The sequence below is a fragment of the Pelophylax lessonae genome (genome assembly GCF_965119305.1).
Source record: "Pelophylax lessonae genome assembly, chromosome: 2".
Lineage (NCBI taxonomy): Eukaryota > Metazoa > Chordata > Amphibia > Anura > Ranidae > Pelophylax > Pelophylax lessonae.
In genome coordinates this window covers 394298854-394326324 of record NC_138769.1, presented here as the reverse complement: position 1 = coordinate 394326324, position 27471 = coordinate 394298854, and the positions used below count along the sequence as shown (strand labels likewise).

Genomic DNA, 27471 nt, shown 5'->3' with positions numbered 1-27471 from the left:
TAAACTCAATTGTTGTCATACATTTAGGCCAAAATGTATTTAGCTACATGTCTTTGATAAAAAAATCTCAATAAGCGCATATTTATTGGTTTGCGCAAAAGTTATAGCGTCTACAAACTATGGTGTATGTACTGAAATTTACACAGCTTTTACTTTCTGACTGCCAATCTCATTTTGTGAGGTGCTAAAATAGCAGGGCAGGAGAACCCCCCCCCCCCCAAATTACCCCTTTTTGGAAAGTAGACACCCTAAGGAATTTCCTGAGAGGCATGTTGAGCCCATTGAATATATATATTTTTTTGTCACAGCTGACAAAATGACAGAAAAAAAAATACATCCTGCTGCTTCTCCTGAGTGTGGGGATACCCCATGTATGAGACTTTTTTTTGGCAGTCTATTTTTATTATTTTTTTTTTATTATTATTATACAGGATTTATATATCGCCAACAGTTTGCGCAGCACTTAACAAAATGAAGGCAGACATTATAGTTACAATACAAGTTGGAACAAAAGGAATCAGAGGGCCCTGCCTTTTAGAGCTTACAATCTAAAAGCCACGTACAAGACCCCGAAAACCAATCACTGCCTTCTCTCTAAGGGTGTAAATTGTTGATTTCATTCCTCACTACCAATCACAGTTTTGGAGGCCATGAAATGCCAAGTTAGCACTAAACCCCCCCCCCTCCCTCTGGAATTTACACAGCTTTTACTTTCTGACTGCCAATCTCATTTTGTGAAGTGCTAAAATAGCAGGGCAGGACAACCCCCCCCCCCAAATTACCCCTTTTTGGAAAGTAGACACCCTAAGGAATTTCCTGAGAGGCATGTTGAGCCCATTGAATATATATATTTTTTTGTCACAGCTGACAAAATGACAGAAAAAAAAAATACATCCTGCTGCTTCTCCTGAGTATGGGGATACCCCATGTATGAGACTTTTTTTTGGCAGTCTATTTTTATTATTTTTTTTTATTATTATTATACAGGATTTATATAGCGCCAACAGTTTGCGCAGCGCTTAACAAAATGAAGGCAGACATTATAGTTACAATACAAGTTGGAACAAAAGGAATCAGAGGGCCCTGCTCGTTAGAGCTTACAATCTAAAAGCCACGTACAAGGCCCCGAAAACCAATCACTGCCTTCTCTCTAAGGGTGTAAATTGTTGATTTCATTCCTCACTACCAATCACAGTTTTGGAGGCCATGAAATGCCAAGTTAGCACTAAACCCCCCCCCCCCCCTCCCTCTGGAATTTACACAGCTTTTACTTTCTGACTGCCAATCTCATTTGGTGAAGTGCTAAAATAGCAGGGCAGGAGACACCTCCGCTGACACCCCCTGCCATCCGTATCCGATCCTGTCCGTGAAATCTGGACGGATGGAAACCGTATTTTTCCATCCATTCATGGATCGGATCGGATGAGAGCGGACAGGCGGTCCGCTCTCATCCGATCCCCCATAGAGAGCAGCGGGGCTGTGACACCTCCCTCTCCGCACTGCAAGCGGAGACGGAGCTGTCATCCGCCGGCTCAGCAGGGATCGGCGGATAGAGTGAAAGAGCCCTTAGGCTACTGAATATTGTTACTTTTTCTTGTTTCTTGTGATCCTAGGCTCTCTATGGTTGGGGTAGAAGAGCGGGGTGGGGGGGGGGGGGGGTTGGGATTGTTTTTGCCTTTGTTTTGCCCTGTTCTGTTTTTTTTTGCTCCCTTTTGTTTGCTGGTGCTCCTGCTGTGTCACCCCCGTTGCAGTACTTTTATTGCATCCCCTGTGCAGTGTCCACGGCCTCACGGCTGTCGGGCACCTATATTCATACAAAGGTCAATGTCAATATGTCTAACCACTTGAAGGTCATCTCTTGGAATGTCAGGGGTTTGAACTCTCCTCACAAGCGGTCCCTGGTATTTTCCTTCCTCAAACAATATAGACCCCATATTATATGTCTTCAAGAAACCCATCTGGTAGCCCCTAAACATTTAGCCTTGAAAAGGGCCTGGATAGGCCGTTCTTACCATGCCTTCCATACTTCCTACTCTAGGGGGATCTCTGTCCTCATTGCCAGGTCTCTCCAAGCAGAGGTGCTTCGCATACGGACGGACCCAGAGGGCAGATTTGTCTTTTTGTCTTTGCAAGTTGGACTTTCTGTCCTTAATTTGATTAATTTCTACATTCCTCCTACATTCTCAGCTGAAGTTCTTAATACAGTTACCTCCTATGTCCTTGATTTCCCGATGGGGCCTGTCCTATATGTGGGTGATTATAATGCAGTTGTTGACCCTGCCATGGACCGCTTGCTGGGAGAAGGGCGTATTTTCCAGTCCATTTTGGACTGGATTCAAGTATATGATCTGGTAGATGTGTGGCACTGGAAACACCCTGATGATAGACAATATATATGTCATTCCGATTCCTTTAAAATTATGAATCGTATTGATATGGTTTTTGCTCCCCCCAATACACTTCCACCCATCACTGGGGCATCCATCCTTCTGCGAGGGATTTTGGATCATGCCCCACTGCTGGTGGAACTGTCTATGCTTCCAGCTTCTGGACCCCAGCTGTGGCGCCTCAATGCCCATTGTTTAACTGACCCTACGGTCCTAGGTGCTTGTACTAAAGGTGTCTCGGAGTATTGGGCTACTAACCTGACCACTGCAGACTCCCTTACAGTTTAGGAGGCGTTCAAACCCTCTGCCCGTGCCTTGCTTCAGGATGAGGCAGTCTATATTGATCAACCTTCTCCACCTACGCACACTCAATGGCTCTTACCCCGTAGAAGTTGTAAACTTCGCCTGTTGCATCTTACACAGAAACGTATGTTGTATGCCTCCCAAAAATTGTTTGAGCATGGTAACAAGGTGGGGCGTCTGATGGAATACCTGGCGCGCCCGTAGTACTCCCCCACCTCTGTCCCAAGAATCCGACTTTCTCCGACCGAGGTAGTGGACGCTCCTCAGGCTATTATGGATGCCTTTGTCTCCTTTTTCACTGAAATATATACGACTACTGCCCACTAAGATGATGCCTCTCTATCTGAATATCTGACTGATATTACTCTCCCTTCCTTGCCTGGACAGGATAGTGAGGAACTTGGTCCCCCCTTTAGGGTGGAAGAAATAGAATTTTCTATTAGACAGATGCCACAACACAAAACCCCTGGCCCCGACAGGTTTCTCCCTGAGTGGTATCATTCCTTTAAACACCTCCTCAGCCCACATCTGCTACTCACCTTTGAGGCAGCTCTAGAGGCGGGCGTACTCCCCCCATCTTTGCAGGAGGCCCTAATTATTCTCCTCCTTAAGCCTCGTAAAGATCCCCTGGAATGTGACTCCTATAGGCCCATAACCTTGATTAATGTAGATGTGAAAATACTTGCTAAAGTGCTTGCCAACCGCTTAAATAAGATCATCCCTTCTTTGGTTCAGGACGACCAGGGCGGTTTTATCCCGGGCCGCTCTACCCGCATGAATATCCGCAGATTGTTCCAAAACTTACAATATCCCCACCCCAACTCCTCGTCCCGAGTGATTGTTTCTCTAGACACCTGTAAAGCATTCGACAGTGTAGAATGGCCCTACTTGTTTCGAGTATTACAGCTGTATGGGTTTGGCCCTTGGATGATTGCCTGGATTCGGCTCCTGTATACTGACCCTGTTTCCAGGGTCAGGGTAAATGCCGCGGTCTCTCGGAAGTTCTCGATCTCCAGAGGCATGAGGCAGGGGTGCCCTTTCTCCCCCCTTTTGTTTGCTTTGGCTATCGAGACTCTGGCTATACGTATCAGATCTGCCTCGGATATCCATGGCCTGATTGTCGGTACTATAGAAGAAAGGATATCCCTCTATGCTGACGATACGCTTGTCTACCTGGCAGATCCCTCTAGCTCCTTGCAGGCCCTCTTAAGGGAGATGGAGAACTTCAGTAGATTCTCGGGCTTCCGTATTAATTGGTCCAAATCTAATATCTTTCCACTGGACCCTGAGGCTGAACAGGCGATCTATCCGGGTTCCCAACTTCAAATTACCGCTACACTCCTATGTGTCTAATAACCTGTGTCCCCTTATTCAGCTTCTCCAACAACGTACCACACAATGGATGGATCTCCAATTGAATCTAGTGGGTCGTGTCAATATGATCAAAATGATTTTCCTTCCGAAACTTTTATATGTTTTGGCCAACGCCCCATATAAAGTCCCTAAGTCCCTGTTCCGGCGGATTGACTCACTTCTATTATCATTTCTGTGGCATAAAAAGTCCCCCAGAATAGCATTGGAAACTTTAAAGTTGCCCACGCAACTGGCCGGCCTAGCCTTCCCTAGTTTCTACTGTTATTACCTAGCGTCTCAATTGGTAGTGGTTCATGATTGGTGGCATCCTTCCTCACATAACGCCTGTACTACTACTGAGGCGGCCATTGTCGCCTCGCTTGAATCCCTTCATAATATTGTCTACCACAGGCAGGTCCTGCCGGGCCAGGGCACCCTCATGCTCCAGACAACATTATCCCTCTTTAAATTGGTGGTCCGGCGCTTCTCCACGGATGCCTGGACTTCCTCCCCTAATAGTCCACTTTGGTGCAACCCTGAACTTCCTGAGCTGCTGTCCTTCCCATACTCCCAGTTTTGGATAGACAGGGGTGTTAAATACCTCAATCACTTGTATACTGCCCAAGGGTTTAAATCTTTCCGGCAGCTCCGGGGAGAATTTGGGCTCCCCTCTTCCTCTTGGTTCTATTATCTCCAAGTCAGACATGCCCTGCAGGCTCAATTTACCTCTCTTCGGACTCCTTTGAGGATGTCTGCCTTGGAGAAATTACTTAGGGATCCTGGCACTACTAAACGGATTTCCCAATACTACTCCTTTCTGATGACAGATTCCAACCCTAAATTTACAAAGGCACAGGCACGCTGGATGGCTATGGGCATTGAGCTTAGTGAAGATGACTGGACTGAGTTCTCTGCTATTTAACCTAAGTCCGTTCTGGCCTCCACTGATCATTTGATTCAGCTCAAGGTGTTCCATCAGAGCCATTTTACTCCTAGCCGACTACATAGGTTGGGCTTGCGTCCCACCCCTGATTGTTTTCGGGGCTGTGGGATGCCGGCCGATTTTTTACACTGTTTCTGGTCCTGTCCCTTAGTTTCTAAATTTTGGTCTGATGTTGACTCCTTTATATCCACGGTTTTTGGTATCCCTAACATCCTTCACCTGAAAAAATTGCTTGTTGGGCGTGTTTGGGGAGGGGTCAGCCGGGCCCACTGTTGCCACCTGGCTTCAACTGATTAATGGCTGTCTTCCCCTCTACAAACTTACTTTTGAATTAAAAGGTTGCCCACATTTATTTGAAAAAATATGGCATGGCTGGATTTCCAGTCCCCTTACTTTACCTCCTCCGAGCCTGGTGGAACAAAGTTCTGTCTCTGCTACTCCCCACTAGAGTGATGGCGACATTCTCTATACTGTATATGACTGTCTGTTGAACTTGACCTAGGATTATTCCTTTTTCTACTGTGCTGATGTTCTTTCTCCTTTGCGAAACGTGTCGGGGTGGGGGGGGGGGGGGGGATGACCGGGAGCTCCAGTGTTAATGGCTGTGTTTAGTAATTGATTTGATTCTGTTGATTCTGTTTTGCTGTTTTTTTTTATTCTTTTGTATTGTTTTGGTTTCTCTGTATATATTTGAATAGAGACGAGGACCAATGCGCTACCTGAGGAGTTTGATAGGAGCAAACAAACTATCCTAAATCATAAAACGAAAAAGCTGCCAATCTAAATCGGTGTCCCCACCATAAATAGCAATGTGTATAGTGAAACAGAATCGGCGCTAATTCAAAATCGTGATCAAGTGTAAATAAAAATCCGTGTAAAATACAATAAATAAATCAAAACAATGATAATGCTGTGAGAAAATCAAAATGTGCAGGAATATTAATGACTGAAAATCAACTCAGTATCCCACAATAACGTGAACCAATGCTGTGTGCTAAATAGGTGATGCAATCTGTCCATATGCCATGCAGAATAAATATGTCCAAAATAACAGAATAAAAACAAAAATCTTCTGTGCTTAAATCAATCTTCAAAGTAACATCAAAAAATCAAACATTCGTGAAGTGAAGATACACTAAAAATATCGATCCAATCTCGGTGCTGTATGGTGTGCAGTGGCCGCTTACCTCCAACACACAATAAAAGTGCATGTGTATATCCAAGATCCAGGCTCTGTGCTCCAAACCAAGCTCCACCGATAGTCTTCTCCAATAGATGGATGGTATAATCCCTGTGGTCCGTGGTAAGCAGATCTCCTGATACACTGTAGATCCTCCGCTATGCAAATGTGTATCAAAAGCACCAATCGATGTGTATCAAATGTGTAATGTATATAAATGCGTATCAAAAGCACTCATGGTGCAGTATGTAAAAAAAACTTTAATGAATCAAAAGAAGTATCGCACTTACATTTAAAAAGTAAATAGCAAGCAGAAACTCAGCTGGAAACATATCCAGGTGTTAGAATGGCCAAGTCAAAGTTCAGACCTGAATCCAATCGAGAATCTGTGGAAAGAACTGAAAACTGCTGTTCACAAGTGCTCTCCATCCAACCTCACTGGGCTCGAGCTGTTTTGCAAGGAGGAATGGGCAAAAATTTCAGTCTCTCGATGTGCAAAACTGATAGAGACATACCCCAAGCGACTTACAGCTGTAATCGTAGCAAAAAATGGCGCTACAAAGTATTACCTTAAGAGGGCTGAATAATTTTGCACGCCCAATTTTTCAGTTTTTTATTTGTTAAAAAAGTTTGAAATATCCAATAAATTTCGTTCCACTTCATGATTGTGTCCCACTTGTTGTTGATTTTTCACAAAAATTACAGTTTTATATCTTTATGTTTGAAGCCTGAAATGTGGCAAAAGGTCGCAAAGTTCAAGGGGGCCGAATACTTTCGCAAGGCACTGTATGCACTTTTTTTTTTAAACTATGGTGGTGAAATCACCTCCTACAGCGCTGCAATCATTGAATTACGTATATGCTGAGAGCAAATGCTGTTGCTGTCAGAATAAACAAAGCAGTGCTGCAGCTAATGGGTGTACCTGCAAAGCAAACAATGGTTAACAATAAAACACAGTCACAATAAAACATTACAATATAATAGTATACAGTTCATTAAAACAGTATTGGTGGTATCTGCGAAGAAAACTATGGTTAACAATGAGAAACAGTAACAATAAAACATTACAGTATAACAGTATATTATAAATTACAATAAAAGTAGAAAGAGTAGAAAAGTAGAGTAAGAACAGAAAACTAACAATAAAAATATTTTTGTTTTTTTTATTGTTAATTTTTTTTACTTGTTTTGTAACTGTAAAAATACTGTTCCAGGCTAGGCTCTCTCAAAATGCGAAAGCCATCTAACAACTTTTGAGACCCTGTGTGAAAGTGTGCCTTAGACTGTGCCGTGCTGTACCATATATTAATACTCTGCTAGTGTGTGGTAGCGACGAAAACAGTCCCCGATGCAGAGACCAGGTTGGCCAGGACAGGAGGGACAAAAATAGTGGGTGTCACGCCTATATCCGCGTTTTCTACAGACACGACATCTTCTTTGGGGTGTTCTTTGGGTAGAGGTACTAGGGAGGACATACGGAAAATTCCTCCCATGCAGCTGGCTCACTGTATCTGGATTGTGAATTTGGGCCATCCCACCTGCTGGGCTGTGATGATCAATCCTGGAATTTTAGGAAGGATCCACTAAAGGTTGTATTCATGGACATAGAGGGGCTTCTCAACAACAACAGCTGCAGTTGCAATTTGGACTGTCATATCTGTGTGAATGGAGGACAGAATGAAAACATTCCGTGTGTCCCACCACAGAGGCTCTGAGGAAGAGGCTTAGCCTCGAAACGTGTAAGCCCTTTATAGCCATTGAGGATGGTTCACCTTCCGTTTCTGACGCTGACGGCAACTTAATATTGTGATATGCATTTACCAAGAACTCGTTTGTGAGTATTTTTATTCCTTTATTCAATAAAGCCTTTTATGGAGGATAATGCGCTAGGCCAGCATGCCCCTGTGTTTGTTTTTTGTTTGCAGTGGTCCCGGACTACCCTGGTCTTGAAGGGGCTGCAAGGCTGAAGCATTCAGGAGAAGCCAAGTGTTTGTCTCCGGTAGCCACCTGTGTGTGGCCTAGGCTGGTCAGAAGGCCACTTTTCAGAGCGCAGGAGACAGGTGCATAGCACCTATATTTTGTTTGGCCATTGCAATTTGGACTGTCATATCTGTGTGCAAGGAGGACAGAATGAAAACATTCCATGTGTCCATCCACTTCACTGCAGGCAATTTATTACTTCAAGCAGACTCTCTCCCCCCATCTAAGTCGGTAATCTACAAGTCGTTGGGGGAAGCCCCAGCGATTAAGTTGCATGGTGCCACATGCGCCAATTCCAAAATCAAAAAGGTGACTAAAAAGTGGCATGCTTGTGTAATAATTGTCCACGTATAAATGGTACCCCTTTCCGAATAAGGGGGACACCAAGTCCCAAACAATCTTGCCACTGCTCCCCATGTAGTCTGGGAAGTTGGGGGGCTCTACATTGCTATCTTTTCCCTCGTAAATCCAGAAACTACATGTATAGCCTGTTGCCCTGTCACAGAATTTATACATCTTGACCCCATATCTGGCACGCTTGCTGGGGAGAAACTGTTTGAAAGAAAATTTAATCAGGGACTCATCAATGCAGGCAACTTGTTGGGCCATATAAAAGGCTGCAAACTTCTGGTTAAAGTGATTTACGAGGGGCCAAATTTTGTGGAGATGGTCATATCCAGGATCAACCTAAGGACAGCAGAGTTCACTGAAGTGCATGAACTGCAAGATTTGCTCGTATCTAGTCCTGGCCATGGCAGCAGAGAACACAGCATATGATGAATTGGGTCAGAGGACCAATATGACCGCAACTCACTCTTTTTAGTAATGCCCATGATGAGGGTTAGGCCCAGAAAGGTTTTAAATTCGGAAACAGTGATACGCTTCCATGTAAATTCTCTGGCAAGGGTCAAATTTGCGGCAATGAATTGATCGGCATATAAATTGCTTTTGTCCACAATAGATCTGTACAGATCTTCTGTGAAAAACAGCTAAAAAAACCAAGGGGAGTAAAATCTGCCGTTTCCACCTGAATTCTGGGATGGGGGAAGTACGGGTGCTGCAGAAGTAGTGGGCTCCCAATCAGGATTTGCAAGCACATCAGGAAGGACACTATGGGCTCTACGGGCATGTCTTCAAATTATTGGTGGCTGCGGGATACTACTTGTGCTAGCCACCGTACCAGCTTGAACTGCACTTATGGCACTCGCCACGTCCCCAAGTGTTACTGCAGTGCTGATTTTATGACCAGGATTTACTAGGCTGCTGGTGCTTTCCAGTTCACCAGAAGGTTGAGGGGCACTAGTACTGACACTCTGCTGTACACGAGAACCCTGGGATTGTTTCACCTCAGCAACAGATGAATGGGGTCGGGTACGCCTGACTTTAGCAGGGACCAATACTCCGTCGTCAGAGCTATCTGTCAGGGTGCCGCTGCTCTCTACAGGTTTGAATTCTGAGCCTGATTCTGACAGTGAGGTTTCCCCATCGCTCTCATCTGTCATGCTCAGCATCGTGTAGGCCTCTTCACTAGTGTAACTCTGTTTGGACATTTTGGTCAATAATTTTAAAGGTACCTAGTGGGACAGGTATAAAAGCACCTGGTTGTCAAAGCTTGTTTGAACCGCTACCAAAAATTGTAACTGCTAGTGCTAGCAGAGATCAGGCCTAACTCTGCTTACGCTGCGGTTTAGTGTGCTGTGTATTGGAAGTGACAGTAATCTGCTACTTCTGCACTTCTTGGGGGGGGGAGGGGCTAAACGAAAGGTGCTGGCAGGTGTCGAGGCTGATCCTGCTAACGATATTGATCCGTTCAGACACTATACTAATAATGGAGGTGTTTGGCGTGTGTGTCACTGGCAATCAAAGGGTTAAAATGTATTACTAAATATGCGGCGGGCAATCTGATGCTATCCTTTATTGACACTAACTAACGTTAACGCTAACTGATGTCACCTGTAACACTAATACAGTGATCAGAAAAAAGATCTGTACACTATAATAGTGACACTGTGACAGGGCAATGAAGGGGTTAACTGGGGATGATCAGGGGGTTAAATCTTTATTAGGGGATATATGGCGGGTACATTAAACCTATCTGGGACTCCCTCTAACTACCACTAACTGTCTCTCACACTAACTGAAGTCTCAAGTGACACTAATACAGTGATCAGTAAATTGTCTGTAAACTGTGTATAGTGTACACTGTGACAGGGAGTGAAAGGGTTCACTGGGGTGATCAGGGGGTTAAATCTTTATAAGGGGATGTATGGCGGGTACCCTAAACCTATCTGGGACTACCTCTAACTACAACTAACTGCCTCTCATACTAACTGAAGTAACAAATGACACTAATACAGCGATGAGTAAATTATCTCTATACTGTATATTGTGTACACTGTGACAGGGAGTGAAATGGTTAACTGGGGGTGATCAGGGGGTCAAATGTGTGCCTATGTGTACTGGTGTCAGTGTAGTGCTTGTGTACTCACGGTAGATGTTCTCTCTTCTCACGCTGGAACCGAAAAAGGCTCCAGGAGAGAAGATTGCATCTTTCCTGTGCCTGTGTTTACATTACACAGGCACAGGAAGTTCTGCAATTGGTCAGAACCGATCACCAGGTCCGGGCCAAAAACCATTGGCCAGGACCTGATAACTGATTGGTTCTGAACTGATTCAGAACATTGCGGTGACAGCTGGCATGCGTGAGCCCCTAGCCCCTCACGCGACAGACATACAGTTACATCAGTACGTGCAGCTGAGCCACCTTGCCGCAGTAAATCTCCGCCGGGTGGTCGGCAACAGGTAAAGAAAGTATTACACCTAGGAGACTAATGTGGGACATCCCTGCAAAATATGAGTTGTACAATAAATAGAAAACAAGTTTTTATATAGATGGTTTAAAACAGAAGCATACTGTACATACATATGCACATACATTCCAGCATATCTGGAATAGAAACAAATGGGTAATCATTAAGGCAAAAAAGGGGAAAAAGGGATGTATAAAGAACACAATTGTACTGTATTCTGAGCTAAGGATAGGTTGAGTTTCAGATTCAATATGGTTTTGAGTTGACCATTTAGGATTATCAATGAAAGTATTGGAGTGTATGACGGTAGTACACTATGGTAAATCAAGTATCAGTATTCTGTCTATACTCATTCAATGGCACAAAGATGTTCCAAGCACGCCAAATTTTGTGGAAGCATGTTGTGGACTCTTTGACCATTGCCAAGGTTTTTTCCATACTATAGATGGAGTTTACTTTTGTTACCATTCTTTTACAGTCGGAACTTGAGTAGATTTCCAATGGCGTGGTATGAGTGTTTTAGTTCAACAAGTGTCTCATGAGAGAGTTTTTGTATTTTTTGTAAAATAATGAGTTAATATGAAGTAGGCAGCAGGCCAGTTCTAAAGTCAGATCTGTAGCTGTAATGTGGGATGTCCATTTAATCTGCTCCCAGTAGCTTGATATTTTAGGGCAGTACCACCACACGGGGTGGTATCAAAAAGTTTAGAGACTAGCTCTGTTTACAATAAAGTACTTTATTTATCTATGTTTACACACTATCCCCCTTAAAATAGTCCCTTTATACTGCAGTTCAGCGCTCCCAGCATTCCTGCCACTTCTGCAATGTGTCCTGGAAGTCTCCTTTTCGAGGCATGTCAAGCACCTTCTGCTATTCGTGCTGGATCTCCGCAATGGTGTCAAAATGGTGACCTTTGAGCTGGATCTTCAACTCATTGCAGCATCACCGTAAACTTGCCGAATCATGTCAAACGTGTCTGTGGTGGATTTTCTAAGTTTCACGCAGAATATCTCATTTGCTCTTTGTTCTAACTTGTTGTCCATGATGAAATAGCAGAAGCTGCAATACATGTGGTCGGGATAGCACCAGTTGCACAGCTCCCGATGTACACAGGATGATGTCTTTTAGCACACTGACTTATGAAAGTCGGTGCTCCCTGTAACTGTGCGTGCAGCCTTGTGCTGCCATCTGTTAGCGTGTTACCAAACTAGTCTTAAGGTTCCTTTGTCTTAGTTGCATCTCCAACATAGGTCAGAAATGTTGGGAAACAATTTCCTTAACTTTAATTGGAGTTGGGCTGACCTACTATGCATATCTTCTCGAAATGTGTGAGAGGTCTGGTAAAAGCATGTTTCTGTGTGATTTTTCAGGAAATCACAAAGTTGTATGTAAAGCCAGAAGATAATGTTGTCTACACCACATTCAAGTTGGAATGTTTCGCTGGGTTTCAGGTTACCCTTACAGTGCATTGCGAAAGTATTCGGCCCCCTTGAACTTTTCAACCTTTTGCCACATTTCAGGCTTCAAACATAAAGATATAAAACTGTCATTTTTTGAAGAATCAACAACAAGTGGGACACAATCATGAAGTGGAACAAAATTTATTGGATATTTCAAACTTTTTTAACAAATAAAAAACTGAAAAATTGGGCGTGCAAAATTATTCAGCCCCCTTAAGTTAATACTTTGTAGCGCCACCTTTTGCTGCGATTACAGCTGTAAGTCACTTAGGGTATGTCTCTATCAGTTTTGCACATCGAGAGACTGAACTTTTTGCCCATTCCTCCTGCAAAACAGCTCGAGCTCAGTGAGGTTGGATGGAGAGCGTTTGTGAACACCAGTTTTCAGTTCTTTCCACAGATTCTCGATTGGATTCAGGTCTGGACTTTGACTTGGCTATTCTAACACCTGGATATGTTTATTTGTGAACCATTCCATTGTAGATTTTGCTTTATGTTTTGGATCATTGTCTTGTTGGAAGACAAATCTCCGTCCCAGTCTCAGGTCTTTTGCAGACTCCATCAGGTTTTCTTCCAGAAATTCACAGTAGTGTGAACCCCCTTTCAAATCATCAACCCCCCAGTATTGTCCCTTTACATCAACCCCCCCCCACCAAACACACACAGCACTGCACCCTTCATATCACCTGCCCCCTCTTAACATAACCCCCCTCCACAGCACTGCCACCTCACATCAAAAAATTCTGCCAAGCTGGGCTCTTTATACAGCTATCCAGATTGGTTTATACCTAGTACTTGATTTGGAGGTCATACCTGGACTCCACTGGATTGAAGATTGTGGGGTCTGCCTGGAATGTGAGCTGTGGACACTCTCCAGACCTTAGTGCATTGTATTAGTTAGCTACAGAGCTCTTTCCAGGTCCAGAGCCGTGGCAAAGCTTTTGGTGTGACCCAGTCTCTGGAGACTGATTTGTTGAATAAGGACTTGCATGGGTGAAGATAATCTGCAATGTAACCTTTGGCATTGTAGAAATTTCCAGACTTTCCAGGTAAAGAGCCACAGCACAACCTCTGGTGTGAACTAGTCTCCGTTAACAAGCATGGGAAACGTCTACTTTTTTGGTCATAATGACCCAAATCTATTGGTTTCCACAGAAATGTTGTACATACTGAGACTTTAAGCATTGTGTCACTAGTCTTAGTGTCACGTGCACTCCTCACTCAAGCCCTTGCAATGTTAGAGTACCACTTTCCTGACAACAGGCTCCATTCACAAAGCAGTATCTTGCTGCATCTGAGTATGCAGGAAAATACTGCACAGCGTTTTGCAAAAAAAGGTTTTAAATTCACAAAATTCACAAAAAATGCTACTAAAATACCGCATGTGCTATTATATGAAGTCATGCAGTATTTTAATCCCAAAAGCCTGCAGTAATTTAACCTTAACAAAATAGTGTAAATAGCTGGTTGTTAAAGAGTGGGTGGCTGCCAGCATTCTTCACAACCAGTAAACAACATGGTTGTTAAGGAGCTGGCGGCCACCGCGTTTTTAACAACCGATGAGTCATCAGCTGTCAGTGGGGTTCCCTGCTGACAGCTAAATGTGAAGAAAATAATTGGCAGCAATAAAATGTAAAAAACTGAAAAACGGAAAGAAAACTGGTGTGGGTTCCCCCCTAATACATACCAGTACCCCCTGCCACTAACAAAAAAAAAGGGTGGGGCCGCTTAGTGACCAAATGTCACCGACTGGGACATGCTGCTTTATTTAGTGGAGGGAGGCGCAGAAGCTGACATTTGGTGGGAGCCTTCATCGGGAGTGGAGCTTTTTTTTTTCGGGTCGGCGGCTGGCATTCATAATGATTAAGATTGGATATACACTGGGGAACATTTTTTTTTTAAATTTAGTTATTTAATAAAGGACTTGTCAAAAACCCTTGTGTTTTTATTCACTTTTACCACTTTTACTCTACTACCTCATACTTACATGGGGGGTGCTTGAATCAGATTCCGAGAAGTCCCCCATCCATAGACCACCACGACCACTGCCCAGGTTTGTGAGGAAGAGGCCCTTGTCCCCAACAACATGGGGGGGGGGGGAGCCATGTAAATCCAGATGTGGAGTCCACAGACAGATGCTCAGGCTCAAAGTGTCCTCCCACACTGCAACAGAAAAACGATGAATGAGAGCCGGCAATTCTACGGTAATATCCATATCATATAGTTTATTGAAGGCTACATAGGAATGATATAAATAGAGCTAACGTGTTTCATCGAAAGCCTTAATCATAGCTATGATTAAGGTTGTCCTCGAAATGCGTTAGTTCCTTTATGTCATTCCTATGTAGCCCTAAATAAAATTTACAATATGGATATTAGAGTTGCTGGCTCCTATTCATTCTTGCCACCACCTCTGCAGGGTGTTTGTCTGAGCTAACAGCCTTGTACTGTAAGCCATTGGATTTTGCAAAGGGTACTTAGGTCTAGAACCTCCTTCCTCCATAAGGTAATTTTGGCCTTTTACCCCAATCAGGATTTTGTTTTTCTCTCTCTGTCCAGCTCACAGGAAGGACATTTCGCTTCACTGTTTGGATGTAGGTCTTGCTGTGTAAGCCACTTCTACCATTAAAAAGTCAGATTCTCTTTTTTTTATTCCACATGCTCCCTGTAAAGGGGAACCAGCTTTTCAATCTACTATACTCGGTGGCTCAGAATGACCATTGTACAAGCTTATAGTCTTTGGGTCAAGGTTTTACCTTTTCTGTAAAGGCACACTACTAAGTCTGTGCATACTTTTCTGTCCTTTAGGCTTTAGGAAACTCAAATTTGCAAGACTGCCAACTGGTCATTTTTTCTAAAGGCTCTTCTGATGCCAACTTCAGACATAAGGTTCTTCAGGCAGCTCTTTGAGGTGCATTCTGCCTTCAGTCTTTCCTGTCTTCTTGTTTTAAGGGCTTGTTAGTGTTTTGTTACTGCTTTTGGACATCCCAGTTATCTGAGAACACTGAATCATGTGTTCCTTAATGAATGAGAAAGAAAACAGGAAAAAAAGCAAATTTCTTTAAATCTATTAAGGGGCATGGGTCCCATCCTTGCATGCTTGTTACTACTGCTTTTATACAAAGTAAAGCATGTTGGGAGTGGGAAAGGTTATACCTAACTGGCAAACAGCTCTTTTTTTGCTAGTGTCCTAACCCTCTTTTAGGCTACAGTATAACCAAGTTGTCTTTGAATACTGAATCCTGTGTCCAGAAATAAACTCCAAGAAATGGATTTTACAGTAAATGCAAAAATCCAGTTTTTTGATCAGTTGCTATGAATTACTGTCTTAAGAAAAACTCTTTATTATAATAAGCCCAATACAAAGGAAACATACAGATATGGCCACCTATGCTTCTATTCTTCCAAAGATTTAGCTAATCTCCCACATTTTTCTTAGTTAAAGGATAAGTCCACCCTAAAACAAAAATCTCTGCATCTATAGAACTCCATGTTCTAACACTAACCTATCTAGCTCTGTAAAGAATAAATCAGTATACTTACCGTTTTTGAAGCCGATCTGACCCAATCCCATGCTGAGCTGTCAGCTGCGGCTTCACTGTAGAGGCAGGTACAGAAGACACAGCCGACAAAGGAAGCCCCATTGTAAGTCTATAGGTGATGTCACGTCCCATTTATTTCCCAGCCATTGTCAGCTGTGTCCTCTGCAGAGCTTTGGGCACCGGAGATCTGGTCAGATCAGTTTAAAAAAAAAAGGTAAGTATACTGATTTCTTCTTTACAGGGCTAGATAGGTTAGTGTCAGAACGTGGAGATCTATAGATGCAGGGATTTTAGTTAAGTTTAGTTCCTTTATTTGTAATTCATTATAAATTGTATAATATGTATATGATAAAGAAAAAAGTTGTGTAATTGATAGGAAAAGTCTAAAAGCCTAATGTAAGTTTTTCATTTTCTTTCAGTGCTTGTCTCAAGCAATGGTATACCTTGTATTGATAGTGAGTTCTGTGTTCTGTGGCCATTTAGGAAAAATTGAATTGGATTCTGTAACACTTGCGTCAGCTGTAAGTATTTACTCTTTTCATTCATCTTTTTTCTGTTAAAAATGTCTTTACTGAAATAATAGTGTTACAAGTATCTTCTTCATAGTCTAAGTCCTTTTTATTAGACAATTCCTTTTGTATGTATGTAATACTATTGATATGTCAGTAGAGACTCTAGTTCCTCCACTTTCTCTTCACATGTACAGTATATCATGGCAGTATATTTGTCAGCAGGGCCGCTGATAGAGGGGGGGGGGGCACCAGTCCATCTGTAGGGGGCCCGGGCACACAGGGGGGCCCGAACAGCAGAGGGAATCAGTGCGGTCAGACAGAGGGGCACTTACAGGATGTCCTCTCTGCAGCAGCTGAAAATGAATTTCTCTCCTGCCGGCATTCAGCTGCTGCAGGGAGAGACACAGGCCCCCACGCGGAAGCTGCTGGCTTCCCTGTCCCGTAAAAAAAAAAATGTAAAAAAAAATATTTAAAAAAATTTAAAATAAAATAATTTTAAAACATTTAAACATTTTTTTTATTATAAAAAGTTTTTAAAAAAATGTAGAAAACAATAAAAAAAAAATGGCTAATTCACACAGCTTCTTTGTTATCTTTGTGTCCTCTAAGAATGATTTTAGTATATTTTTAGTGGAAATGTTGTTTTGATATATTCGAGGGGGGCCCTGCCAGGTAGGCTGTATGGGGCCCCGTGATTTCAATTAGCAGCCCTGCCTGTTAGGACCCGTAGTTACACATCTGGAAAAAGAGGACTGGACATTTTATCTTTTCAGGCCTGGTTCACACCTATTCATTTTTAGTGTGTTTGCAGAAACACACTACAGCCCATTTAATATATGTGCATTTTATGGAAAGGGCCAGGGACCAGCAGATTGTGTTTTTGGTTCCATGGACTTTAATGGATCAAAAATGTTATTGAAAATGCGAAATGCAAAATACACATGGAATATGCATCAACTGCAACCTGCATAGGTGTGAACCAAGCCAAAATGCAACAATGCTCAAATCTATATAGTATTAACAAGGATCAGGATATGGGGGTGATTTACTAAAACTGGAGAGTGCAAAATCTGGTGAAGTTCTGCATGGTAGCCAATCAGCTTTTACCTTCAACTTGTTCAATTAGGCTTTGACAAAAAAAAAACAAACAAACCTGGAAACTGATTGGTTTCTATGCAGAGCTGTACCAGATTTTGCACACTCCAGTTTTAGTAAATCCACTCTAAAGTGTGTTGTAATGTAGGGCATGCAGATACTGTACATCCATTCTACAACCATTTATATTTTGAAAAATAGTCTTTCAAAATAAATCTTTATTTCCTTATATACCTACTTCAGGGCATTTGTAGTGTTTATGGGAGCACACAGATATTTTCACTCTACAGGTTTGAAAAAAATAAGTGGTGAGTGGGTGGTTTGATTGGTTATTCAGACTCTGATACAGAGATCATGACCACACTTCTCTTAAAAAGGGAAATACATTTCTATCACTTTTACAGCTCCTCCACGTTGTACAGTAAAAGTCTATATGATTTACCAATCTCTTTTCCTTACAGGTTATAAATATCACTGGCATAACAATTGGTTCTGGAATGAGTGCTGGATGTGATACAATGATGTCCCAGGTATTTTTTTCCCTATGCCTATTTTTATGTTTTACCTTTTTTGCAATTACATTCTGTGACCCTTTGGCTGGAGGATGTTGATGAATGCCATGGTTACCCAGAGAAGTCTGTTCATTTATTTGCTCTCATGGTTGTCTCTTTATCAAAGCCATATTTCTAGCACATTTCTAGCACATTGTGTTCAAACTCTTTGTGTCATGTGATTATGTTAGTAAAAATGATTTTTAGAATGTATAGAATGATCTGCTTTATATTCAAAGCCCATTATCAGCTATAAAGACTAACAAACAAGAGAAAGATTAATGTTTAATATATGGTGAAGTAGACAGAGCCTTAGGACTTCTCTTAATTCCTTGTCTAATCTTACTATTTATTCATTTGTTTTGGTTGAAATGAAAATATACTGCAGGTTTCATTGTATTATAACTAATATTTGTTTTGTGTTACCTCGTTCTATATATTTTAAAGCAGAGTTCCGGGCTAAAAATTTTTTTTAAGCTAAAAATACCCCAGGGACAGTCAGGGCTAGTGCATTTAAGCAATGATAGCCTCTGAACTGTCCTCTGTTTCACTCACCTGTAAGAAGAAATACTTACCTTGAAAATGTCTTGTCCAGCGCTGCCATCTCAGGTGTGGGCAGCTGAAGCCGGAGCATTCTCTTTGGTGATGTCAGAGTCCCAGAATGCCATGCTCGTCACTTCCGGTGCATGAGCGTCATCCCTGAACAGCTTCTGGCTGTTCAGCAGGGAATGACATGTCTGCACTGGAAGTGACGAGTGACTCTGGTGCAGGCGCATTGACTCCTAGGAGTCAATGCAAGGAGGAAGTGACGTCGTGGGCCGCGGCCGCAGAGGGAGGAAGAGGAAGGAAGGTAAGTATATTTTCATTAAAAACAAGGTAAGTGAAACAAAAAAAAAATTTTTAATTATCCAATTCTTTTTCAGGTTCATCTAAGCTAGCGGATGGTGTAAAGATAGTTTTTAGGGTGGAACTCCGCTTTAAATAAAAAATGTAATGTACAAAATGGTTTGGTGATAAATATGACTAAATTAAAGCAGAACTTTAGGCAAACAGCTAAACACACACCTGCAATTTGTTTTACCTCTTAATGTAGTTTCCTTTAAAGCGGTATGAAAACCAAAAGCTAACATTCATATACAATATGTTGCATCTTATTAACCTTTAGATTCATGGCTGCAATCATTTTTGTTTTTATGCTTTCTTTCTTTAATTTTCATCTGGTGATGTGGCCAGTTAGTCTATTGTTTTTCAAAAGAACAAGCTGCCCTGCAGATGTAGCAGTTAAAGGGTTGAGACAGACCATTTACCACTGACACTGGGTGCATACAATGATCAGCTTTTATCTGTTTATATAAAAAAAGTTTAGCTTAAGTTTGTTAGTATATCTAAATCTGCTAGTACATATAACACTACCCTTCCCTCAGACTGACAATGCAGCTGTCCATAGGTGTCTCTGTTGCTCCTCAATCCAGAATGTAGGCCCATTAATACAGGAGGTGTGTTACTGGCCAGACCCCTAGGTGAAAACAGAGGGGAAAAAAGCATAAAGAAAGAAAACGAATGCAGCCACCACAACCAATGATTTCTAAGCTGCAATATATTACATCTTTGTTTTTGGGTTTAATACCGCATTAGAGAGAAACCTAATTCCAAAAATGGAGCTTGTTAAGTTCAAACCCTCCCCCTCAATAATCACTAATGGAGTTTTTATCTGCATTTTTTTTATTCTGTTCCTGACCTCCTACCGCTAGTCTGGCCTAAGACAGAATGACCTGCCTTTGGTCCTACAGCCTCCTGGAATACTTACGTCACATCTCCAAGGAGGCTGCAGGACCAGGCTGAGAGTGGCTGGCACAACATTGGGAGCTGACTTCCTAAGAGAAATACGCAGTTAGCTGAAGAGGACCAAGATGGTGGGATGGGACCAGGCTATCTCACCCAAACAACAGTGGCATAACCATAGGTGTGCGCAGCCTATTGCATTAGGGTGTGCACCCCAAAGCTCAAACACACATGCCTTTATCTGTAGCCTCAGCTGCACTGGACAGTGAATGAATGGGAAGTGCTCGGTGCTGAGCGGCTTCCTGTTCATTCACAAACTGAAGCATAGTAAACCTAGTTGTGTTCACAATGTTCATTTGGAAAAGGAAGGCACCAGTAAATTACATATTTACTAGCCCCTTTTCCCACTCTCCATCCTGTGGGGTAGTGATTAGGGTGTGCCCAGGCACACCTGGCACACCCCCTGCACACTCCTATGGGCATAACAGTGTTTTCAAGATGACCTCACATTACAAGTAAGAGGAGGGTAATAAGAGAACTAGGTACTGCTTTAAGCTATTCTTATTTTAATATATATATTTTTGATTCAATAAAAGAATTCCGTTTTTTTTTTTACAATCGGATACACATGTAAAAAACACATTCATAATATCAGAAAACATGGAACATATCTATTCAATAAACAGTAGGATTAAATATGTCAAAGAAAAAACTTTAATCGAAAAAGGAAAAATACAAAATAGTTAAAGAAGATATCAACAACAATAAATCAAAAAGAGAGGGAAAGTAAAAAAATAAAATAAAATAAACAAATAAATAAATCTTTCAAGGGACATGTTATAGGAAATAAGCGTTCAGGAAAAAATAATTGATGAGCAACCAGAATGTAAATTGTCCTAATTCAATGACTGGTCTCAAGTAATGCCTTTCCCTAATCGGAGTACTTAAAAGTATTCCAATGGAACCATGTTTTGCTTTAAGCTTATAACTCACGGCGCATTTGAATAATTGGGCTGCCAATGCACCAAAGCAGACAAAAATCAGCTCACTGAGATGTGGTAGTGCAGTTGTGATGTACTCTAACGCATGTGCATCGAATGTGCGTTGGCTTAGTACATTGTGGTGCCATTGAAAGTGAATAGCACCACAACGTGCTAATATGTGTTTAGTGATTTGTGGTAATATGTGCTTTAATGCACCACCACGATGTGAATTGGCCCATAATTACTGGTATGCTTTACAGCTTTCTGTCTCATGTCTTAGGTGGCAAGTGACCTAGGAATCCACAAGACTAAACTAGGAAATGATGGTATCACCCTGACAACAGTTTAAAGATTTGTATTTCAATTGTGTATTTAGCTATTTGCCTAGAGTTTTGCTTCAACGTCCACAGTAATACACAATTATATCTGTATGTGTATATATTATATATTTATTCTTTCAGACCTATGGCAGCAAGAATTTGAAGCGAGTGGGAATAATCCTTCAGAGAGGAATTCTTATTCTAATGCTGTGTTGTTTTCCCTGCTGGGCAATACTTATTAATACAGAGCAGGTATTGCTACTGTGCAAGCAGAACCCAGATATCGCCAGGTTAGTGATATCTCCTTCTTATTACATTTAAAAAACAATATGTATGAAACAACTAATTAACTGACTATGAGGTAAAGCCAAACCCCATATATTATGATGTCAACCTAACTCTATGGGATATTGTACTATGAGCCCAGGTCGATGTAAAGAGGTGTGTTCAAGACTACCTTGGCTCACAAAGAGGTGTGTCCATTACTACCTTGGCTCAGGATAATAAATTATGCTGGCCGTTATTAAATTCAGAAGAGGCTGGCAGTAGATTTCCTGCATAGCACTGGATGAGCATTGTGGCAATGGCTGCATTTTTGCTTTTTAAAACTTATGGACATATTATTTATATATTTTATAGTTTCAAAAGCAGTCAAAGTGGTTGTAAAGGCTGAAGGTTTTTTTTTACCTTCATGCATTTTATGCATGAAGGTAAAAAACCTTCAATGTGCTGCTCCCCCCACAGCCCCCTAATGAGCTCCCTCTTGATTCAGCGATGTGCACGGGAGCCTCAGGTGTCCCAGGACTCCCTCTCCTCATTGGCTGAGACAACAGCAGAAGCCATTGGCTCCCACTGTAAAAAAAGGTAGTAGTGCGCTGCCACCTAGTGATAACATTATATATACAAAATACAGCTGCTGCAATCACCACATGTGTTCCCACATCCACAGTATATCGATATTAAAATGTGTGATCGCACTGCCTCAATACTATGGCAGGGTGAAAACTGAAAAGCGACAATACATTACTATAAATGTAAACATGTCATATAGATAAAGTGCCAATGCAAAATAAATCCTTGAACGAATATATAAATAAATAATGCAAAAAAAAAAAAAGTCCAATAGAATAGAATATGAATAATAAAACTTTTTATAAATTGTGCAAAAAGTACAGTCTTTATTTTAGAGACTTTCTGTATTGCACAATTTATAAGACGTTTTACTATTCATATTCTATTTTTTTGGACTTTTTGGCAATATTTATTTACAGTATCTCACAAAAGTAAGTACACTCCTCACATTTTTGTAAATATTTTATTATATATTTTCATGTGAAAACACTGAAGAAATGACCCTTTGCTACAGTATAAAGTCATTCCCTAACAAGTCCGCACGTGTGACCTGATGTCTGCCAATCACTCGCGATCGTCCGCTGTGAAGGGAGAAAGGCAGGCGGCTAATGTAAACAAAGCCACCTGTCATTCTTCCCTGTGTAACAGCTATACAGGACCGTAGATCTCTGCTGTTACATGTAAAGCCACATCCTTGCACAGTTAGAAACACGCCCCTAGGGACACACTTAACCCCTCCTTCCCCAATAAAGTTAACCCCTTCCCTGCCAGTGTCATTTTTACAGTAACAGTGCATATGTATAGCAATGATTACTGTAGTAATGTCACTAGTACCCCCAAAAGTGTCAAAAATGTCAGTCAAAGGTCCGATCTGTCCGCCACAATGTCGCAGTCCCGCAAAAAAAAATCGCAGATCGCCGCCATTACTCGTTAAAAAAAAACAACAAAAATGACAAAAATCTTTCCCTTAGTTAGTAAACGCAATAACTTTTGTGCAAACCAATCAAAATACGCTTATTGTGATTTTTTTTACCAAACATATGTATCAGAAAACAAATTGGCCAAAAATGTTAAAAAATTTTGATTTTTACATTTTTTGGGGGAATTTCATATAAAAAATTTTGAAAAATATTGTTATTTTTGCAAAATTGTTGCTCTTTTTTTGTTTATAGCGCATGATCAAAAAATCACACAGGTGATCAAATACCACAAAAAGAAAGCTCTGTTTGTGGGGAAAAAAGGACGTCAAATTAGTTTAGGTACAGCGTCGCACGACCGCCCAATTGTCCGTTAAAGTCACACAGTGCCGAATCGCAAAATAGGCCCTGGTCAGGAAGGGGGTAAAATCTTCCGGGGCTTAAGTGGTTAATACCACTTTAAATGTCCAGCCTGTTTCCCAGGAATATAATTGTCACATTGGTTGTGCTCTCAACCAAACTGTAAAACCATCAAATGGCTGGTATCATAACTAATTGCATGTGCAGCATCATGGCAGTTAAAGATCAAACAAAGGCCAAGATGGCAGCTTCCTTGGCTGAAAACAATAGGAGGATTTAGTTCCCATTTAAGATGTATGAGTTAAATATTTATAAGGTAATAAGACATATATATATTTCTTTTTAGGTTAACGCAAAAATATGTGATGATCTTTTTACCTGCTCTACCTGTAAGTTTTGATTTTATACTACATCCTGTCTTCTGTGTCTGGGACATATTTCTATATATTCACATTTTCTGATGAATTTATTTCAAGTGATACTGTTGTTATTGCTTTTCTTTCAACCTCTATGTTACCAGTGATAGGGTGGGCTGCCAAGAGGAGCAACAATGACGGAGTGCTTGGTATTCATGGGTGCAGCTGCAAAGAGACTTTTAAAGTGCAGTATCTAGTTGTCAGGCAAGAGCTTATTTAAAGCGTTACTAAACCCCCAACAGTAAAATCTGTCTATAGTTGCAGAATAGCATGCTTGATATACTCACTGTGTAAATTAGGTGATTAATCCTCTGCATTGTGTAAAAAGGCTGTGTGATCCTGTATGCACAGATCCTCCCCCTTCTGCAGGGTCACTCTGGGCAAGTTCACATAAGACACAGTATGTGTAGTTCAGCTGCACATGCTCAGTTTGGTCTCTATTGCTGGAGAGAAAACGTCCTGGTTTTATCTGAACTATTCAGGTCACATGGTATTGACATCATTATTTGGGCGAGTATACAGATTCTAAATAACAGCCCAGTCCCTACCTCCTCCTCCAGGCCCAGTAACTAAAAAAGAACACAGTGGGTGGGATGTCACATCTTGATTGATGGATGATCCGCCTCCCATAAAAGCATGAGGACATAGGCTGTAGAGGATTTATAGGCAGTGAAATCTCCTCCTACCTAAATACTAAGTATCCTGCAGATCACGTGACTGCAGAATATAGATCAGCTAACAAGGTATATAGCTGCAGTACTTTATTGTAAAAAGATTATTTATAAGCTGTGGGCAATGCGGGGGGGGGGGGGGGGGGCGTGATGAACATTTTTTATATTACTTGGTTTAGTAACACTTTAATTAATTGGGCAGGGCAGGCAGTGTAAGGCAGAGCTGAGTGACAGTTTAGGCACAGATACCTGAAAATTTTAAAAAATACACCATTTGCTTAAAAACAGAACAATGTTATGCTAATTGCAAACACCCCACACACCGGCTAATTGCCTAACATGGATTTTGCATATCAATGGTTGCTAACAGAATTCGCCAATTGACTATGGCATTAAAGGAGCAAAGGTAAATAAAAAAGAGCAAAAATCACTATCATCTCAAAAAAATTCCAAATTATGAGAAGTTTTCAAACCTGCACTTAACTCAGTTACTGTATCTATTACACTTGTACATCTTCTGTATATCCTCAAATTCAACAAGTTGCCATGAATTATTTGAAGATCATATAATAAACTGTGTGTTTGCATTATTTTATTATATGAATTGTATATAGATATATAAATTGCTCTAATTTTTACCTTTACTTATTAGTTTGTTTACACTGATTCATTGATTTACTCTATTAGATGTAGTTGTGTACTTTGTGTGTGTGTGTGTATATATATATATATATATATATATATATAGTATCTCACAAAAGTGAGTACACCCCTCACATTTTTGTACATATTTATTATATCTTTTCATGTGACAACACTGAAGAAATGACACTTTGCTACAATGTAAAGTAGTGAGTGTACAGCTTGTATTTGCTGTCCCCTCAAAATAACTCAACACACAGCCATTAATGACTAAACCATTGGCAACAAAAGTGAGTACACCCCTAAGTGAAAATGTCCAAATTGGGCCAAATTAGCCATTTTCCCTCCCCGGTGTCATGTGACTTGTTAATGTTACAAGGTTTAATGTGAAAATAATGCAAAGTGACACAAACATACACAAACGTGAAAATTCCAATGGTGAAAAAAAAAATTATTTAAAGAAAAAAGCTTTCACTTGTGAAAATTCCATAAACATAAAATAGTAGCTGAACGAAAAATGATAGTGTCCAACAAACAATCTCTTGAATAAAAATGAAAAATGGTGATTCCTCCAAGTGTTGCATGCAACCCCCAACATGAGCAAAGAAAAATGGATGGCTGCTTACCAGAGACAAACAGTCTCAAGGCCTGGAAGGTGTAAAGCGTAAGCCCTTAGGATATCACTTGTCCCAACAGACAATGGACTCCCTATGGATCATGCAATCCACGGAGGGAGGTACTCAATCACAGAAGGCTGGATGGATCATACCCACCCGGAACTATCCAGAGATCTCAGCTCATCCACTGGATGTTTAGAACCTTGTCAGTTTATTTGCATTTTTGAACGGATTTTCAGATTCCAGATGGAATTTCCAGAATCTGAAAATCTGGTTAAAAATGCAAATCTCTGGATAGTCCGGGGTGGGTATGATCCATTCAGCGCTCTGTGGTCGAGCTCTTCCATCCGTAGATTGCTGGATCCAGATGCTTATGGAATTTTCACAAGTGAAAGCTTTTTTATTTAAATACATTTTTTTCACCATTAGAATTTTCAGGTTTGTGCATGTTTTTGTCACTTTGCATTATTTTCACATGGAACTCAGTTTATGTATCTGTGTAGATTTTTCACAATTTTTTTGTGTATATAATTTTTTTATATAAGTTTTTATTAATTTTCTTCTTTTTTCTCGCAAATATTCACCATTGTCATAATTTGTATTAAGTCATTTTATTGGTTCAGATAGTGCACTAATACCCCATAATGACAGTGTGAAAGAACTTTGTTTCAAATCTTTGCAAATTTAATAAAAAACAAATTATTCACATGTACATAAGTATTTGCAACCATTGCCATTACACTCAAAATTGAGCTCAGGTACATTCTGTTTCCACTAATCATCCATGAGATGTTTATACAACTTGATTGGAGTCCACCTGTGGTAAATTGAGTTGATTGGACATGATTTGGAAAGGCACACACCTGTCTATATAAGGTCCCACAGTTAAAAGTGCATATCAGAGCAAAAACCAAACCATGAAGTCCAAGAAATTCTCTGTAGACCTCTGAGACAAGATTGTATCGAGGCAAAAGGTAAAGAATTATTTCTGCAGCATTGAAGGTACCAATGAGCACAGTGGCTTCCATCATCCATAAATGGAAGGTGTTTGGAACCATCAGGACTCTTCCTAGAGTGGGATGCCTGGCTGAACTGAGCAATCAGAGGAGAAGGGCCTTAGTCAGGGAGGTGACCAAGAACCTGATGGTCACTCTGACAGAGCTCCAGCGTTTCTCTGTGGAGATAGGAGAAACTTTCAGAAGAGCAACCATCTCTGTAGAACTCTACCAATCAGGCCTGTATGGTTGAGTGGCCAGACGGAAGCCACTCCTCAGTAAAAGGCACAAGATCTCTGGTCTAATTAAACAAAGATTGAACTCTTTGGCCTGAATGGCAAGCATCATTCCTGGAGGAAACCAGGCATTGCTCATTGCCTAGCCAATACCATCCCTACCGTGACGCATGGTGGTGGTGGCATCATGCTGTGGGGATGTTTTTCAGTGGCAAGAATTGGGAGACAATTCAGGATTGAGGGAAAGATTAATGCAGAAATGGACAGAGACATCCTTGATGAAAACCTGCTCCAGAGCACTCTTGACCTCAGATTGGCGTGAAGGCTCATCTTCCAACAGGACAGCGACCGTAAGCACACAGCAGGATGTAGCACCCTCCTAGGTAGGTGCTAGGAAAACACATCTATTTGCTCCTTCTGCTTATCAGGGGAGCCTGATCTGTTAGGTTGCCTGTTGCATGTCTCCAGGTGTGATTCACTGGGTCTGAGGGAGTGTCCCCACTGTATACAATGAGGGAGGTTGTTGGACAATGGAGGAAACCCAGTCAGTGACACATTGGCTT

General features: G+C 41.3%; 1 protein-coding gene across 1 annotated transcript in view; it reads left to right on the top strand.

The window, feature by feature from the left end:
* Positions 1-27471, top strand: part of LOC309546395 (multidrug and toxin extrusion protein 2-like) — a gene marked incomplete at its 5' end in the record, with an annotated part of 130638 nt that overhangs the window by 16442 nt on the left and 86725 nt on the right. Inside the window, 4 exons of the mRNA XM_082246054.1 lie at positions 16379-16480; positions 18028-18096; positions 21344-21492; positions 23678-23720. Of these exons, the coding sequence (XP_082102180.1) occupies positions 16379-16480; positions 18028-18096; positions 21344-21492; positions 23678-23720 (363 nt within the window). The remainder of the gene's footprint in view (positions 1-16378; positions 16481-18027; positions 18097-21343; positions 21493-23677; positions 23721-27471) is intronic.